Genomic DNA, 16068 nt, shown 5'->3' with positions numbered 1-16068 from the left:
TCAACAAATTCTGACACAATGGTTTGGGGCAGAGCCATGTCCTTCTACAATGCATTAAGGCTGAGCTTGGAATCCTATCATGGTGACTGGGCTCCAACAAGCCAGCTCATGTACCAGGATTCTATCATGATTCTAATGTGCTCCTGCTGCCACTGAGCATGGCATCCACCATAGGGAATGGCCTCTAAGGAGCTAGTTCATATACCAGGTTGGTATCATGGTCCTACTGCCAGGAGACCCTCTGATGGTTCAGGCTTCCCAACTGTCTCCCATTTACAGAGGGCCTAGCTTTGTCACCTGGAGTCTCTATAGTTTTAGGTCTAGAGTTCATTGGTTTTCACAAGCTTGGTTCAGCTGTCTCTGTGGATATCTCCATCATGATCTTGACCTCTTTGCTCATATTTTCCCTCCTACCTCTCTTCAGCTGTATTCCCAGAGCTTGGCCTGGTTCTTGGTTATGGATCTCAGTGCCTGGTTCCATCAATTACTGGATGAAGGCTCTATGGTGAGACTTGGGTTATTCAGCAATCTGGTTACAGAGGTAGGCAATTTCTGGCATCCTCTCTACTATTGCTAGGAGTCTTAGCTGAGGAAACCCTTGTGAAATCTTGGGAAGAACTCTGGCACCAGTTTCTCCCTAACCCCATAGTGGCTCTCTCTACTAAGATATCTCTTCCCTTGCTCTTTACTGCATCCCTTCCGGCTTCCTTGACCACGCTGCTCTCTCATGTGCTCATCCTCCCTCCCTTCTCTCTAACCACCCTCTCCCATCCCCAGTTCACCCATAGATCTCACCTAATTTCCCTTCTGGATACTTTCTTGATCCCAACCTATTTGCCTGCTCCCACACAAATGGGACACGAGGAGGATCATACCGTCCTGACCCTGCTCTGTGAAAATGAAGATGACCAACTATCCTTTGTTCATAGAACAAGCTGCACCGTCCTTCCATGACCACTCTGCACTATCGACCCCCTTATCACTCTGTGTCTCATTCTGTAGGCATCCCTTCAACTGCTGTGTGTGAGCAGGCTAGGGTGAGCTGTAACACACAGATGTTACTGAGAGTGGAGTGCGCGAGCAATCAAAGTGGAATCAGATTTTTATGTGAAAAGTACTGCCGTGTGAGATCAGCAGAGTTCTAATAAGTTGTTTTCATCAAAACATATTCCTAAACACAGAGAGAGATACTTCAGCTGGTAAAGACTTTGTCCACATTCAAAATGACAAGAAATATTACTGTACAACATGTCCTGAGAATCACAGTGAGACACAAACAAATGTTACTTCACATAAACACAGCATTTCAACATCAGAGAGAGAAAAGACCCCTGTCCTTCTCTCTGCATAGAGGAAAAGTGGAAAGCAAAGGCAGAGGAAATCATGCGTTTTTCTTTCCCTGCTCTAAAGACTTACAGTTCCTGTGCTTCCTTAGGCCTCAGCGACCCCTGCTGGCCAAGAGGTCCAATGCAGGGAGGTTTTTGTCTGGGCTCATGCTGAAGTCCACTCACTGTGTGTCTTGCACAGAAATATGTGGCTGTGTCCTCAGTGGTCACAGAGTTCAGCTGCAGGAAGAACTGGTTCTTGATTGTGTCTCTGGTGATGGAGATGCGGCTCTTGAGGGATGGGTTGTAGTAGGTGCTACCATCATAATATATGTACCCCATCCACTCCAGCTTCTTCCCTGGGAACTGCCTGATCCAGTTCCAGTTATAACCACTGGTGGTGATGGAGAAACCAGTGACAGAGCAAGTGAGGGACAGCGACTGTGAGGGCTTCACCAGGCCAGGTCCTGACTCCTGAAGCTGGATCTGGGACAGGACACCTGCAGACAGGAAGAGTCAATTCTGTCAATCACATGTTGTCACATCCCCTCATGGACACATGTATGAAATGGTCACACTCACCAGGAAGGGCTGTCACCAGGTACAGAAGACCCAACAGTCTCATCTTCTAGGCTACACCCCCTTTTCTCAGAGGTCAGCCTCCTGTGAAAGAGATGTGAGCTCCCACAGCTCAGGAGGGGATTTAACTTAGAGCTAGAAGATGCATTTGCATGTGGGGAGTCAGCCTTGTCTTTATATATGAGGAAGGTGGATTCCACTCCATTCCCTTCTTTCAATATGGCCATCATTGCCTCTGACTTCCTAAAGTGTGAGTCTGGATGAGAGAGCATGGGGACTGCAGGGATCATAGGAAACACATCTTGGCATGACCCCACCTCCACTCTCTAGCCCAACCTCTCACCAAATTATTCTCCTGATTTTTTTTTTAGTTTCTTCATGCGTTTATTTCTTAACATTTTATATATTTATTTTAATTAATTAATTTAATTTTTACATTCCAACCCCAGTTCCCCCTCTCTCTTAACATCATGGTCCTCCACTGCCCCCCATCTCCCATCATCTCCTAGAGCGGGTAAAGACTCCCATTGGAATTCTAATAATTTTGTCCCATCATCTTGTTGAGGCAGGACCTCGGCACCTCCCCACCACCCCATATGTCTGTGTCTAGACCACGCAAGGTACCTCTCCATATCTAATGGGTTCCATGATGTCAGTGCATTAGAGTTAGATCTTGAACCCACGCCTGTGACCTCATATATTGTCCCAGCTGGACCATTATCACCTATATTAAGGGAGTCTAGATGGATCTCATACAGGTTTTCCATTTGTCAGACCGAAGTCAGTAATCTCTCACTAGTTTGTGTCTGCTGATTCTGTAGATTTCCCCACCATGGTCTTGACTCCTCTGTTTGTAATATGGGTCCACCCTCACTTTGATTGTACTCCAGGAGCTCAGCCCAATGTCTCGTGGGGGTTTCTGCATCTACTTTCATCTGTTTCTGGAAGAGGGTTCTAACTTCTCTGGGGTTGTGGATTGTAGGCTGTGTATCTTTTGCTTTATGTCTGGTATCCACTTATGACTAAGTACATACTGTTTTTGTCTTTCATGGTATGGGTTACCACACTCAGGATGTGTTTTTCTAGTTCTGTCCATTTGACTTCATTGTTTCTGACAGCTGAGTAGAATTCCATTATGTAAATTTACCACATTTAGTTTGTCCATTCTTTGGTTGAGAGGCATCCAGTTTGTTTCCAAGTTCTGGATTTTATAAATAATTCGGCTAGGAATGTAGTTACTGCTCCTGTATTTTTAAGGTGTCACATCACTGCTAACCATTTTTTCACACTTGGGTTACCAAGTTTTTCATTTCTGATCAGGAAGTCCACACTGCTCAGGTTTTTCTTCCCCTTTCCACCCACGTGATGTGATTCCGTATATCCCAGAAAGTCAGCTCGCTGTCATCTTGTTGTAGCACAGGGTCCACACCCACTGTTTGCTCCATCAGGCTGTGGAATGTAGAGGAAACACCAGCTGATGTAAGCAGCTGCATCCCGCACTCCCTCCTCCTGACTCAACTCACAAGGCTTCACTATCCTCACACACCAACTTACTGTTTTCGTTTTATTACTAACAAGCTTTTAGTGAATAAAATACAATAAAGTACAATGAAGTCAAAGAAAAACTAACACCTTGGAACCAGAAAAAACAAATATATTCTGAAGAAAAAGAGCCCAAGAAAAGTCACAAGAAACAGGTGTGGATGCAGAGACCACCTGAATCCCATAGACACACAAAATTAGAAGCTGTAGTATATAGTCAAAGAAAATGCGGGATAAAATAATAAATAAATAAATAAATAAATAAATGTTAATAAAACTATGTGATCTTATGAGACAGGGAAATCCCAATTGCATTTGAATGGGTTCCTGATGACCTCAGGAGATGTACCCCAGCCTATGCTGAGTGTGTTTCCTTTCCTCAATTAGACTCCCTTAGAGGAATCTCATTTTTCATTTGAATATATTATAATTGGAGACAGGTTCTGGTTACATGTAAACTTCTCCTTCCTGCTCTTGAACCCCATATGCTGTTGACCATGCAGGTCCAGTTTTCCAACAGAGAAACTTATTCCACTATGAGATAAATTGTCTTCATGATGATGGTGAGAGTCTTTGAACTGGGTCATTTCTGTTATTGTAGCATTCCCAGGAGAGCGACACAGACACTAGGAACTAACTGATCTTGTGTCCTTCTAAGGGAGGGTTCTAACTGCCATAGGAAATGGTCTCCTGGGCCTTGTATGTGGTTAACTGAGGAATAAACTCTGAGTAGAGTCAGGAAACACCTTTGCTGGCCTCTCTGCACCAGTTCCTCAGGCTCTGCATGAATGATTTATTTAGGTTTTCGTTTTCGCTGTCTCATGCATGAATATTTAACAATGTTAGTGATCATACACACTAAACATCACACTCTGTCCCACTGTGTTTATTTGAAAGAAAATAGTCTCCAATAGGTTAAACTCATTCCCATGTTGGATTGCTCTGAAATGTTCATAGACAGATTTATAATGTCTCCACATGACGCCCAGGTCAGGAAGATTGTCCTAGGAATCTTCTGTGACTGTGAGGCATCAGGGAAGCCACCAGATGGAGTTCTGCAGAGGATGAAACCTGCACAGCTCCTTGAGAAATCCATTCTGTCCCCATAGAAGTCAGCCCTAGGAACCTTGCATGAGTCCAGCTAGTTCACATCTAACAACAACCCAACATTCATGCTAATTTTAATCTTTCTCTTGACTGTTCCCGAGAATTCACATATAAAGGAAACACTCTTTCCTTTCTGTCCTCACTCTGTGGTTTATATTAGAACAAGACTGTTCATGATGGTGTTGATATTTTACTTTGCAAAACTGGAGGAGGAGGGCACTATGGCTTGGAGGACAAGGAGATTCTGTCCACCTTTACCTGGTGCAGGAGACACTTCCTGAGTATCATGTGATCTGATGGAATAGGTCCAGAGGATAAAGAAGAATAATGATGAACTTTGAGAAGAAATTCTAGGAGGAAAATAAATACACGGGCAGGAAAACAGACAACCAAATCAACTCTCAACCTGAGAGTGCTCATGTTTGTGCAAGGAGCCAGGTCATACGGAAAAAGAAAGTGAATTTGCTAGCAACAGAGTTTGGTTTAGACAGCTTGTTGACTCTATATGAGTTAAAAAATTGTAAAAGCCAGAGAATCCCACTTTGAAGTTGTTTTTGTTATTTTTCTCTTAATATAGTCAGATTGTTGCCATGATATCAAGACAGAATTATTTGTGTTCCTGATATTCATTGTTTGTAAAGTCAAGGTTTATGTGCATTCTCCTAGGTTAAAAAACAAAACAAGATCAAAAAAAGCATTCATAGACAGAAATGATTGGATTCAGACATGTCAGAGTTACAATAAAGCAAAGATCAAGAGATGTCTTAAGTGTTCCTTGTTGCTTCGTAGAATAGAAATATTGTGTATGGGAGGGGTATTGTGCACCATACAAGCATGTCCAATATATGTCAATTAATGTCAATCTATACCCCGTGTCAAAGACTATCCATTTTCATGAAACAGGGGAGTGAGTATGCTGAACTCCTGATGACGTGAACTCATCTCTTACATTGTCAGCTTGGAATCCGACAACTCTGGCCCCAGTGTCATCTGAGAAGGAGCTCAAAGTAACAAAAGCCACACCCCGAGGACTCCACAGGATGACAATCATCTCCGTCTGTAATACTAAAACAATAAGAAAATTGATTATTACTACCAAAAACATTTCAATTAGACTTACTTATGAATAAATGTCTAAAATTAGATTCATGAGGAAAGGTAAAATGACTCCCAATGTAGGATTTTCTTGGTGGTTGTGGAATCAGTCTCAAGTGGCACCCTAAAATAGTCACTCTGTGTTCGAAAGGAGACTTGAGAGGTAATTGTTTAATTAAGTTAGTTAATTAATTGATTAATTGATTGATTACTACAACTGTCAGAGAATCATTGTTATGGCTAAGAGATCTTATGGACTATGACATTATTGTTTCTTTGGCACTTGCAGAAAATTGGCTTCATTTAAAGTAAGTAAATGCAGTGAGTTGATGATCTGGAGTCATTTCTGCTTTGAGTCCCTTGATGACCAAATTATTTCTCTGACAGTTTTCACTAATTTAGCTTGGTTATTTGTGGGTAAGCAACAGGAAGAAACTCCTAACAGATGTGGTGACCACCCCCCCCAGCTGTTCTGTCTTTGCATCTGTTTCTTAGGACCCTGAATGGCTGAGGTGTGGCCATCCCTGCCGCCTGTGCTCCACATTCATCAGGTTGATCTCTATGGGAGTTGCTTCTGATCATGAGTAGGGCTGATCTATAGGATTCATCTCTGTCTAGAATGTGGATATCAGACATCTGCTACGTGGTCTTTGTTCATCTCAGTGGGTTTCTTCTCACAAGACCAACTGGACAACACAACACTCACAGATTCTCATAGATATGATCCAGCAGTGGCTTATGCAACACAACACTCACGGATTCTCATAGATATGATCCAGCAGTGGCTTATGATTTGGCTCAGGTTCCCCTATTGTTTTTAACATTTGCACACTGGATTTTTGGATTTAGTGGACCATAAAAAACTTCGTAATAATTACTGTTTTTCATGCAATACATTTTTATCATATACCACATCAATCTCTTGCCAGATATTTCTCCCCAATATCCAGTCATCTTTAAGTTCTCTGTCTCTCTGTCTCTCTGACTCTCTTTGTCTCTATGTATATAACTCTCTTTCCATCACGATCTCCCCGATGCTTCTTCTCTGTTCTTCTTGTTCCCGATAGATGCTGATCCACTCTTACAACATCTCCCAAACTCTTACCCTGCCTAACATGCATTCATGCAAATTCTATGAAGACTGGAGTGAGAATACAGATGCGGGGATGGGAAGAGGGACAGGGAGAGAGGTGGAAAGAGAAAAAGACAGAGACAGAGACAGAGAGACTCCAGTATCTGCATATTTTCCTTCTCACACAATGACAGCAGTATAGTTTGTTGATTCCAAGTGGCCCTAGGCGACTTTTAACTTTAATAGCATCCTAACAAGCCATATTCCAAAGGAGACTCCATTGTCATTTAATGTTTCCCATGTTTGATTTGTAGAGTTGAAGTTTAGCTTATACTTCAATTGAGGGGCAATGAGAATCTTGTCATATCTGTTGCTCAAGTTGGAAAAGGAGATCAAATGATATTTGATGAAGACAAAGTTCCAACTCATTATCTCCATCCCATCTACAAAAATAATGACATTGTTTTCTTATGGCCTTTACTGCCACCTGAGGATATGTGAAAGCAGAGCCACAAAGCCAAGGAAGTAATGTGCCTAGGGGACAGCATGTAGTTGGTGGATAAAAAACTCCCCAGCCCACAGGAAGTGGGTGGTCCTTCTTCACTGTCCATGCTTCTGGGCTGAGACCAGACTGCATGAAAACTCAGTGCCCGCTGTCACAGAGGCACTGCTGTCCCCTGCAGGAAGGCTTGTTTATGTGCAGGCTCACACTGAAGTTCCATCACTGTGCCTCTTTGCACAGCAATACACAGCTGTGCCTACAGTGGTCACAGAGCTCAGCCTCAGGGAAAACTGATTCCACGATAAGTCTACTGTCATGATTATTCGGCTCTTGAGAGACGGGTTGTAGTAGGTGTCTCCATCGTTATAAATCTGACCCATCCACTCCAGCCCTATCCCTGGACGCTGACGAATCCAACTCCACCAGTTACCACTGCTAATGCCGTAATCAGTGACAGTACAGGTGAGGGACAGTGACTGCGAGGGCTTCAGCAGACCAGGCCCTGACTCCTGCAGCTGCACCTGGGACAGGACACCTGTGAACAAAGAACAACAGTGAGTCAGGAGCTCAGAACCAGCAGAACAAGGTTCTCCACTGCTTCCCTGTGGAACTCACAGCTGGGAGCAGGAAAATGAAGACCCACAAGTATTTCATGTCCATTGTGGTGAATTCAATGCCTCCCAGAAAATATTCTCCAGGGTGTAGGAGGCTCTGAATTTAAGCAGGTGCTTGACTTCTGGTAGCATTGCTACAAATTTGCATGTGGGATGTTCCTCTAAGTAAATGTAGGAGAGCATGCTGCATGACCACTTTCACCACACGTGTGAGAAGGCTGCACGCTTGTCTCTCTGAGAGCCCAGCTCTCTCTCACTCAGCAACTCTCACAAGCTACTGACATGAAAGGGTGGAATGTGCACAGTGGGATTATCTGGGGCCAGAGTGGTCACTGACACACACAATAAATAAATGCATGAAATTTCACCATTCACCTGAGGTCTCCCAGAGTGGCCACTGGATGACCACATTTGAATCACCAGTTGAACTATTAATACTATTGTCTCTTTTGGGAAATAGCAGTGACTTTAGTCTCAGCTCTGAGTGGATGGCCCTGCTTCTGCTCATATCATAACTCACTATAAGGAAAGTGACATCAATACCATTATCCCAGAGACATACTTAAAACATGCCCTTATCTGTGCTCAGTCCTCTGAAGTTCCATGTTCATACATGTTCCTACCCTCTACAGTGCAGCCAGCCCGTAAATAATATGCATCATGTGTACTAAATTAGAGAGAGAGAGAGAGAGAGAGAGAGACAGAGACAGAGACAGAGAGACAGAGACAGAGAGAAAACCTGAGAGTGGAGAGCCAATCAGATCAGTTGAAGTGGAGAGAAGTAGAGAACAGTGTAATTCAGGACAATAAATTACTCATGTATGAAATCTCCCTAAAATTAAATAAAACAAAATGTTATGCTATTTGAAACAGAATAAAAGGAGGAGAGAGGGTGAGCAGAGGCATTTTCATAAGCTATTGTATATATAATTGATTGTCTTGTTTCCAGATCTGTTACCTGTAATTCTATTGCCCTGGTTACCCTTTGTAAGAAGTCCTGGAACTTTTCTGTAGGTTGCTGTTCTATTCTGGTATAAGCTTCTAGGCATTCTCCTGGCTCACGAACCTTATCCCAGTCATTTAATGCTGATTTCCTGCATACGGAAAGTATATGGATGTCATATTCAGTGTGAGCCTGTGGGTTAGCATAAATACCCTCACCATGAATATTATCTAAGAGGGCTTCAAAACCTACCTTTATGCCTTGACGCTCAAGGAGCTATGCTCCCTCCCTGACAAATACCCTCCATTGGATTTGGCATGAATTCTCAAGTACAGCTGCCACCAATCATTTTCAATTTGTGGGTGTCACCCTGTTAAAAGTTGCCCATGAATGTAATAGCTGATTTACATATGGGCTATGGAGACCATATGAGACTGGTTCTTTAATATTCTTAAGATCCTTCAGCTGTATAGGTTGCCATACATAAGTAATCTTTCCCCAAGGGTGTTTCTTAGAAGACGACTTTTCTACCATGGTGGCTGGGTAGACTAATGGTGTACGAGTAACAACCTTAGGAGAATAGTTATGATACCTGGGTGGAGTAGGTGCCTCAGATTGGAGTGATTCTGCCTCTGATGTATCCCGATGATATTTAAGCCTAGTAATGATATCCTCATGAAAAGTTTCAATTCCCTGCATCATAAAGATTCCAAGCATGTTAGTGAATCTGTAAATTGCTCTAACTGCTCGTCTACACGTTTTGCTAGGTCTTTAATTGTGTTATCCATAGACAGCATCTGGATGGTATGGAAACTGCCTTCTAGGTATTGGAGTCTAGATTCAAGGTCATCATTAGCTGATTTTGAGACCTCAGCAATCGACTGTATGGACCTATGTAATCTGTCAGCCCTGTACTCGAAATTATCTTCTAAACATTCAAATCTAGATTCAAATTTGTGATCTGCTACCTTAGATGCTTCAATAATTGATTGAATGGCATTGTCCAATTCTTCAACCCTATCCTGGGTATTTTGCACCTTTGCATCTAGTTTCTGGGTCACAGAGACTATCTGAGTTTCTAGCTGGCTACAGATATTCTTTAGTTCATCATGGTCCTCTGACAACCTAGCCTCTAATGCCTCAGACAAGGAGGATCTCTCTGTGTTTATCTTATCATAAATAATCTGCATCTCATCTTGGGTAACAGACAGCTCTGTCTTTAGTGTATTGGACACAGAGCCAAGCTTATCATCCAATTTCTGTTCCACTTGCTGCACAATTGTGGCCTGACCTAATCTGTTCTCTAAAACCTCATTTGGTAAAGCTGTTATTTTCTGCAAGCAGGTGGTGAGGTTATCTGTCCCTGTTCCTGAGGACTCTGGCAAGTAATATTATTTGTACCAGCAAGCTAACTGCCATTACTGCATATAGGCCAGTAATTGACAGATTACCATCCTCCACAAACACTGAATTCATGTAATAAGCAAAAAACATTACCAATTTTAGCAAATGGTAAGTATTCTGCCGTGATTTTACCTGATTATTTCTACTCCAGATACAGTAACTATCTTTGACCAGCAGGTGGCACAGGTGTACAGTAAGTCCGCATGGCTTTTGAGAGCGGTCGGTCAGGCAGGATGGCAACAATGGTGGAGCTGAGGTCACACAGGTGGCTGCGCTTAGCTTAGAGAGTGTATGGCCTTGTGGCCTCAACCACTGAAAAAGACTTTCGCTGCCTGGGGAAGCCGCAGACCCTGCTGAAAGCTGAGGCCTACTCCTGAGGCCCACTCGGCTCAAGGGCAGGAGGCCTCCAGGCCTGGATAGGCTATAGTCCAAACTGTTTCCATGCAAGAAGCTAGAAACAGTGACAGTAACCATGGGGAGGTCTGTGGAAGTCTCCCAGCTGGGCGGGCTGGGAGTCGGGAGCAGCTGTGGAGACAGGAATGCTTTCCCAGCCTAGTCTGCTGTCCTGGTGGAACCTGCAGGCTGAACCAAATGGGGCCTAGGTTTACAATATCCCCCTTCTGACAACCACATAATGTGGAAAATTACCAATACAGAGTCAGGTAAAAATACAAGGGAATTTAATAGGGAAAAGCCTTACTGACAGAGTGACCTAGCCAGCCTGCAGGCAGCAGTAAGTACAGCAAGGCAAAGATGAAAGAGAAAGCAGGGCCCATGTAAGCATCCTCATTCTTAAACTTTCCCTATGTCACCCTAACCACACCCCCGCAGGCGTGGTCAGGCACACATGTAGCGGGCCCCTAAGCAGGCATGGCTACAGCATCCCATCCCCTACAGGCTGTGCTGGAGGATGTGTCTCTAGTCAGTGTGACTTTGCCATGGTACTTCTGTGCGGTGAGGACCTGTGTGCTCAGTGACTGTGGAGAGGACACTGATCGTGTGTAGTTGGTGGTGTGGACATCCCTGTATTTACCACATAGACTCACATGATTTGCATATTCATGAGCAGGGCACTTAAGATAATGACCTAGTGCGGTTGTAGAAGAAGATAGAGGACACCTGGGTCAGGCAGCAGGAACCTGAGGTCCCAGTCCTCATCCTCTCTGAGGATATGTATAGCATCCTTCTTCTGTGGACTCTCTGCAGATGCTGAGGAAGTAACATCAGGACCTAAGACTTCTGTAGATTTCAGGCCTGAGACAGTGGCTCCAATGTGTGACAAAGTTATAAGACTGATTTACAGGTGGTGGCTGCGATGACGATGGCAGTGATGGGAAATTTAAAACTTGCTAAGTTTGAAGGTTACAACCTCCTTTCAGATATATCCAATTAATATTTGCCTTTCCAACAAATTATATACAAAAACCTGTCCCCAATGAACCAAAGCAAATATATATCAGAAATATTTGCACCACAGTGATTATTTGAGCAATGTCAAAATAACTAAATTATGCACATAAACTATGTATCTGTCAACAGAGCATCTCATCAAGAAGTCATGTTTATATAGAGGACACAACACAAGTTTTTCATCCACAGGGAATTTGGAAATTACATCAGTTATAGAAAATGAATGCAACTGGAGATAAATGTATTAATTAAGTCCATCTCAGAAGTCAGACATTAAATGAGACTCTCATTTAATAGAGTTTTTAGATATTGCATGCTTACAAACAAGTATGGATACAAATAGATGATGAAGCATGAGGGAAACCATCTAGCAGAATAAAAGTTAGTAGGAGGGAAATGAAAATGAAGGGTACAGATTATGGGTGAAATACCCAAGTGTATGAGGTACACGTTTATGAAAATTCTAAAAATATAAATAAGTCGACATTTTTACCTTTTATATTTTATATTCCTTGAATTTTATTCCATGGATAAAATATAGTATGATCATATCTATACCCAATGTGTCCCACTGGTTCACATTGGAACCTTCCAATGAGTCTCTGCCACATGTTGTGAGCTTTTTCTTATTTGAATACCTAATAGCAAGGTGACTCCAATCAGTTCTATCTGTGTACACATAGACAGAGTCTTTTTTAACAGTAACCTCCAGAAATTATACAAAGAAAACTGATCATATTTTCCTCATCAGAGATTCTCAGCTGGGTGTGGGTCCTCAGGAGTTTCTCTCCTTCCATGTAATAGTTTTAAAAATTATTATACTATCTCTAGTGGTGTGCACAGGAGAGAGAGACACCAAGGTGTATGTGTGATCCTCAGAGGACAACTTATAGAATTCAGTTCTTGTATCCTAGCATAGGGGTCCAAGCAAGCAAACTGATGTTGCCAAGTTTGCCAGTAGACACCATTACCTCCACAGCTACTTCACAGGCTCTGACAAAACAAAATGTACTCAAAGCTATTTTTAAAAATGTTTCCTCTTATATCAAAATTTTTCTGTTTCACTTGGCTTTTGACTATATATCATGGTTATAGAGTTCTGTTTGTATTTTAGTGTGCTGTTGTGTAAGAGTATTTACTGTATTATTTTTGTTTGTGTTAATCCCTGTCCTAAAATATTTTTGTCTATTTGTATTTTTCCATGATAGAGAAGGACAGGGTGTAGAGGTAGATAGGAGAGGACACATGAAAGATCTAGGAGGAGTGCAGGGAGGGGAATCAGCGATCAGAATGCATTATAAAAACTTTTCCAGAAAACTGTAAAATGTAAATGCAAATAGAATAAAATCAGCAAGAAAATATGTCACCCATAAAAAGTTTGACAAGGAATCTTTACTGTGTTTGAGCATGGAAACATCACACCTCAACCACAGCAGGTCCAGGTCAACTAGTAGACTCAAGAAAGGAAACCATAGAGGATACAGAGTCCATTCCACACCAACCTCATCTCTGTGCTGGGGATTCTTGGTTTCACTGTGCCCCCTGCTATTTCTGAGCTCCTTTGCTGGTTGATTTGTCATTGCTTACACTAAAGCAGCACTGTCAGTTTTGATCAGTAACACATCCCTGAAACTTCAGTGCTCACAGAGCTCAACTGCAGGGATAGATGGCTTTGTTTTCTGGGAGATGCAGATGAGATGTTTCAGAGATGGATTTCATGTTGTGCCAATATTACTGTCAGTGTCCCCCTCAAGCCAGGCTCCTCCCATGTTTCAGTAGTATCCAGCTCTAGCAGTTCCCAATATAATAAATGACAAGACCATAGATCAGGTCCTTTTCTGCCTTCATCAAACTATACCTTGGTCTGAGCACCTGAAGTCAGAGACACACGGTAAGCCTTCAGGTAATATGGAGCCCCTGTATTCATTTATGAATTTCTGAAACATTCAGATACAGGAGTCAACAGGAGGAGGCAGTACCTTGGAACTCACAGATCAGTTAACAACACTAAAAATATATTAAATTGAGAAGGAAGAAGAAATCAAGCAAATGTACACTGAATATCAAGTTATTTTCCATCCTCCATTTGGGGGAGGAGAGGACATTTCAAGATTCCTCAAGGATGAAGGTCCATGTCCTTAGACAGATCTCTCTATTTTTCTCTCAATTGGGCTTTCTCTCTCTCTCTCTCTCTCTCTCTCTCTCTCTCTCTCTCTCTCTCTCTCTCTCTGTCTCTCTCTCTCTCTCTCTCTCTCTCTCTGTGTGAGTGTGTGTCTCTCTCTCTCCTATTCCATGTCAATTGTCCTCTTATTCATGGACAGGGCATGTGTCATTAAAGCTCTCCAGGAGTTGACAGTGTTCATTCATGAAGGATGGATTTGGAAGGTGCTCCCAGGAATGAGAAAAGCTAATATAACAGTGTATAATGTTGTTTCCAATTCAGTATGAATCTCTGAATTATTGTTACACACATTAATACAATAATATATGCTACAGAGAGTCAGATAACTCTTGTCTGTTTAGCTCTATCTTCAATATCATAAATCAGATGGACTTAATGTTGAAGGAGAGAAGCAGCTGGAGTCAGTCGATTGCATGGCTTCTGTTCTATCAACACCGCAGTCTCTGAATGTGATAATTCTGGCAATGAAATCCACAAAGGCTGCTAGAATCCCCTCTGTTATGATAAATCTTTCTGCCAAAGCCACCTGAGCCCCACCACCACGTGTGACCTTTATGCCAGCCGCCTGCCTGAGTTAGGGCCCAAATGAATACACAGAAACTTGTATTAGGTTCAAAGCTGCTTGGCCAATGACTAGGATTCTCATCTGCTAGCTCAGTCTTAACTATCATAAATCTATATATAAGACTTATCTTATCCGAAGCCTTATTGGTGTCCATCCTTGCTGGTGGATCACATCCCGCCGCTGGAGAAGGAAGAGGAAAAAAGGGCCCTCCCTGTTTCTCCTCTTAAATATGAGTCTCCTTGCTATGTCACTTCCCACCTGGATCACCACTTCTCTACTACATTTCCCAGAATCCTCTTTGACTCCTGGTCCCATCTAAATTGCTGTCTCATTGGCCAAACAGTATTTTACTTAACAATCAATAAGATAAACATACACAGTACATTCCCCATCATCTCCTCTTTTCTCTCTAAATAAAAGAAGAAAAACTTATCTTTCATAATAACTGAAGAAAACTATAACCCTAACTATCTGTCTTTAACTCTATCAAAGACCACAGAAGGATAATATATAAACTCTAGAATTGACAGAGACATCTGCTACCTGGACAGTCACCCAAAGTTCCTCTGTAACGTTGGGGCAACCCTCTTCAGCCCATAGGACAACTCAAGGTGACTGCTGAGACTGAGCCTGGCTCCCCTTTCACTTGGTTCCCTCTGATTTAGTAAAACTGTTCCTGTCAAGGGTCTGTTCTAACCTCAGGATGAGGCAAAAGTCCATCTGAGGTTCCCAAGCTTCCCCAGCAGCTGATCCTGGTGACCACAGAGAATCACTCTTCCTCATAGACACTTTCTGTATTAGGTTCAAGTAGGACTAGCTGACATATTTGTTTTAAAAATTGCATCAAAATAGGACTTGTTTATCTTTAAAGACATAATCAATTCCTAGATTCTATAATTGTTAAGAGGATGGTCAGAAAAGTGTCAGATGGAGAAGGCATCTTCATAACACAGAAAACAAGCCATTATGTCTGAACCTGGGCTTTATGGATGCTGAGCGCCCCCTGCTGGTCATGGGTATCTGCCAGGGAGGTTTTTGTCTGGGCTCACACTGAAGACTCCTCAGTGTGTTGCTTGTACAGTAATAAGTGGCCGTGTCATCAGTTCTCAGGTTGTTCATTTGCAGGTCGGCCATGCTTCGGGAATCATCTCTGGAGATGGTGAATCTGCCTTTCACCGAATCAGCATAAGAGGTTGCATAATTGTTACTTTCAGTGCTTACATAAGCAACCCACTCCAGCCCCTTCCATGGAGCCTGGCGGACCCAGTGCATGTTATAGTCAGTGAAGGTGAATCCAGAGGCCGCACAGGAGGGTTTCAGTGACCCTGCAGGCTTCACCAATCCTCCACCAGACTCAACCAGCTGCACCTCACAGTGGACACCTGCAAACAGAGAGGATCCTGATGAAGAAACTGTCACAAAGTCTACTGTTTCTCTCACTCGTGTCTCCTCACACACAGTATCCTGCGTTATCTACCTTTTAAAAGAGCAACAAAGAAAACCCAGTGCAGCCACATTCCCATGTTGAATGTCGTGTTTTCAGTGCTGATCTCTGAATGAGAAGACAGGGCTAGAGTCCTCTGCCTGACCTGCGGGGTCAGGACAGGTCTTGTTTTATGAGCACAGAGAGGCCGTATTTGCATATCTTCCTGATATATCTAATTCTCTGGGTGTGAGCCTTAGAGGCAGCAGCAATGGTGCAAATGTCTGAGAGAAAATGAAATAGTG

At 42.7% G+C, this 16068-nt stretch overlaps 2 gene segments (V, D, J or C); both read right to left on the bottom strand.

Annotated features, from left to right (window-relative positions):
* Nucleotides 1-1412: 1412 nt before the first annotated feature.
* Nucleotides 1413-1950, bottom strand: LOC118239001. The segment is given in 2 exon segments: nucleotides 1413-1825; nucleotides 1908-1950. Coding segments are annotated over 2 exon segments (456 nt in total).
* Nucleotides 1951-7425: 5475 nt separating this feature from the next.
* LOC113838552 lies at nucleotides 7426-15863 on the bottom strand. The segment is given in 3 exon segments: nucleotides 7426-7757; nucleotides 15390-15722; nucleotides 15818-15863. Coding segments are annotated over 3 exon segments (711 nt in total).
* Nucleotides 15864-16068: the final 205 nt, after the last annotated feature.

The sequence above is a fragment of the Cricetulus griseus genome, chromosome 5 (genome assembly GCF_003668045.3).
Source record: "Cricetulus griseus strain 17A/GY chromosome 5, alternate assembly CriGri-PICRH-1.0, whole genome shotgun sequence".
NCBI classification, from domain to species: Eukaryota; Metazoa; Chordata; class Mammalia; order Rodentia; family Cricetidae; genus Cricetulus; species Cricetulus griseus.
Note: the sequence above shows the minus strand (reverse complement) of the source record. Positions and strands in the feature narration are given on the sequence as shown.